We start from the raw sequence: 2772 nt of genomic DNA on the forward strand, positions 1-2772 counted from the left end.
CATAATCTTTTGGTTTGGTCGGCACCTTCCGTTGCTGGTGGGGTGGCCGGAAATGGAAACAGAAGCTGGGTCGGGTTCGCCGGTTTGGGTCGATCCGGTTCGATTCTTCCATTCTCTCTCTCTCTTCTTCTTCTCTCTTTCCTTCTCTCTCTCTCAATTTATAAAGGTGTGGGGTATTACAATATATGACAATAAATCTAGTTCACCAAGTATGAATCAGTTAATTACTTGAATGAATTGACAGATTAATTTAATATTGCTGCTAATGATGCTCACGAAATTATGTCGAAGTTGTGGGACAAAAAGAAGTTGTATTCTCAAATTGTACCATAGGCAATTACGGTCGGTAGCTTTTTAGCATTTTTCAAGTTAACCATTTGGACCTGCAGCTTTATCAGATTTTCTATGCCAAATTTAAAGGAAAATGAGATATATTATTAATGACGAAAATACATAGGATGTGCCATCTAGGAAGAGGCGGCAACAGTCTTTTCTTTTAGTTTGGCGAGAAAAGTTTTGTGCAGATCATCAACCGCTGCATCCATTTGAAGCAGCTCCTGATGGTTGAGCTCATCAACTGGGGTTTCCCGCCTAGGTGGCTGAGTCTCTTTCCCTTTCCTAGGCTGCGTCAAGATCTTCTCCCGCGCCTTTTCCTTATCCAGCTGGCGCAACAGCTCATTATGCTGCTGATTCAGCTCATTAATTCTCACCCGGAGGTGAACTTCGACCAGCGGATGAGTGTTATCGTTCGGATGCTGCTGGTTCGACCCCAGAAAGCGGTTAGCAACAGCTTCCAGGGAGGGATGTCCAAATGTGAAAGGCTTCCCAGACAGTGAGAACAACACAATTCCTATCTCAGCTCCAGTAAGAGTAACAAGCTCACAGGCCTTCTTGTATATACCTGGTCTACGTTTTGAGAATGTCATCATTCTATCATCCTCATTCTCTATCTTTTTCATTTCAATATTTTGTCTCCCTCTGGTTTTCTTGGCTACCATTTCCAAAATCAATATGATTGGCTTATTTCTTTTTCTATGAACAATGATATTTGTGTGCTCTGATATGATCATTTTGTGATGCATATATAAGAGGAAAGACGCGGACAATTAATTTGTATGAGGCCAAGAATTTATCTGTTCCAAGTTAACACTGACCATATTTTTCAAAATTTAATAGGGTATAAAGTTAATAAAGATATACCTTAAATTTTGACGAATTTAATTCATTAACAATTATAAAGAAAACATGGTAAAGTAACAATTTAAATAGATAGAATCATGACCTTACTAGCTAATTCTTTGTGTCTGTCTTTCCTTTTATAAATTCATCACAAAATTGACCACATATATGAAAGCACAGGGAAATTGCTGTGTTCATTTAAAAAAAAAAGGCAATTACATTCATTTTGGAAATGTTAGCCAACACCAATTAATTCATCGAGCTTATTATGGTAGTAATGCTATAGTATGTTCAACAAAAATGGGAAAAATTTTAAAAGTACATCTGATATTTTTGTAAATTACTCTCGGCTATACTCTATACTAATTATCTATCCTCAAATTTAAAGTTGTAAATCTACACAATGGTGGTGTCATTATTTACTGGCAACAGAGACGCGATTTAGCCACATATACCTTGCAAAAAGATGTGGCTACCCAACATCGTGTCCACGTCAAACTGCAGGGAAGTTACACTGGAAAGCGAAACAGAAAAAACAGTATCAAAATAGAACAGAAAATAAAAATCAAATACAAATAAAAGAAATTTCAAAATAACTACCAAATGTTGATTACATACGATGAAGTAAAAACAGAGGGAAAAGTAACGTGTTTGCCGATATGCGTGCACATCTGTTTTGCTTCGTTTTAACAATTTTCATATTACACACCAATCAATCTAATTAAATCCCTAGAAATTCGCACAATAATGAACCCAATTACTCTCTTTTCAATACAACAAAAAAATATTTTTTTCTTTTAATTTTCAAATAGTGATGTTAAAACTTGAAGAAGGTTTAAGGAAAATGTTAGAAACTTTTATAGGAAATGACGCGTAAAATACACTCAGCATACGAAAATGTACATGTAATTAATTATGTTCTTTTAAAGATTACTTAGTGAAGCTTTCTAGATTACTGATTCAAGTATGTTAAAAATAAATGAATTCAAATTTCCCTAATTATGGAGAAGAAGAGAATGATAACATTAATTGTGAAATATCCAAGCATATTGCGCTAATTCTAGCTATCTAATGAGATAAGCAAAGAAAAAAAAGTAATCTTTATTTGGACAATATATGCGCAATTCAAATTTGTTTCATTAAGTCCTTAACTGAATTTCTCCATTAAAAAAGAAAATAGCGCAAGGGTATTTTAGTCAAATTTAGTTGATTTGTCTCCTTATTTTAGTCAAATTCATAAATTGTCTCCTTGTGTTTTTAGGGTGGGAATATTTAAAAACAAGGATAAAATCTACTTTAAACCATTAATTTGAGATATAGGCGTTGGTTGAAAATTATTTTATAGTGGAAATATTTGGATCGCGATTCTCAGATAACATATAGAATTAATATAATTTAGAAATTGTACCTTTGCTTTTTTGTTGTACCAATTTAGGCTCCCAAGTCACGATCTATCACGACCAATCTTGTTAAATCACAATCCATCACTAACAATCATCCAAATCATTATTCAAGTTTAATATACACTTGATGTGTGGGTGCCTTTATCACTATTGAAAGCAACTATCAGTCAAAAGCTTTTTCTCTCAAAGT

General features: G+C 34.1%; 1 protein-coding gene across 1 annotated transcript; it reads right to left on the bottom strand.

Moving 5' to 3' along the window:
- Window positions 1-467: 467 nt before the first annotated feature.
- On the bottom strand, window positions 468-998 carry LOC18033284 (agamous-like MADS-box protein AGL61). The gene has a single exon (XM_006421285.1). The coding sequence runs from the start codon at window positions 996-998 to the stop codon at window positions 468-470; it is 531 nt and encodes a 176-aa protein (XP_006421348.1).
- Window positions 999-2772: the final 1774 nt, after the last annotated feature.

This window comes from Citrus clementina, unplaced genomic scaffold (genome assembly GCF_000493195.1).
Source record: "Citrus clementina cultivar Clemenules unplaced genomic scaffold, Citrus_clementina_v1.0 scaffold_9, whole genome shotgun sequence".
NCBI lineage: Eukaryota > Viridiplantae > Streptophyta > Magnoliopsida > Sapindales > Rutaceae > Citrus > Citrus x clementina.

Coding starts and splice junctions, on each gene's coding strand:
- LOC18033284 (XM_006421285.1), bottom strand. CDS start 998: ATGGTAGCCAAGAAAACCAGAGGGAGACAAAATATTGAAATGAAAAAG.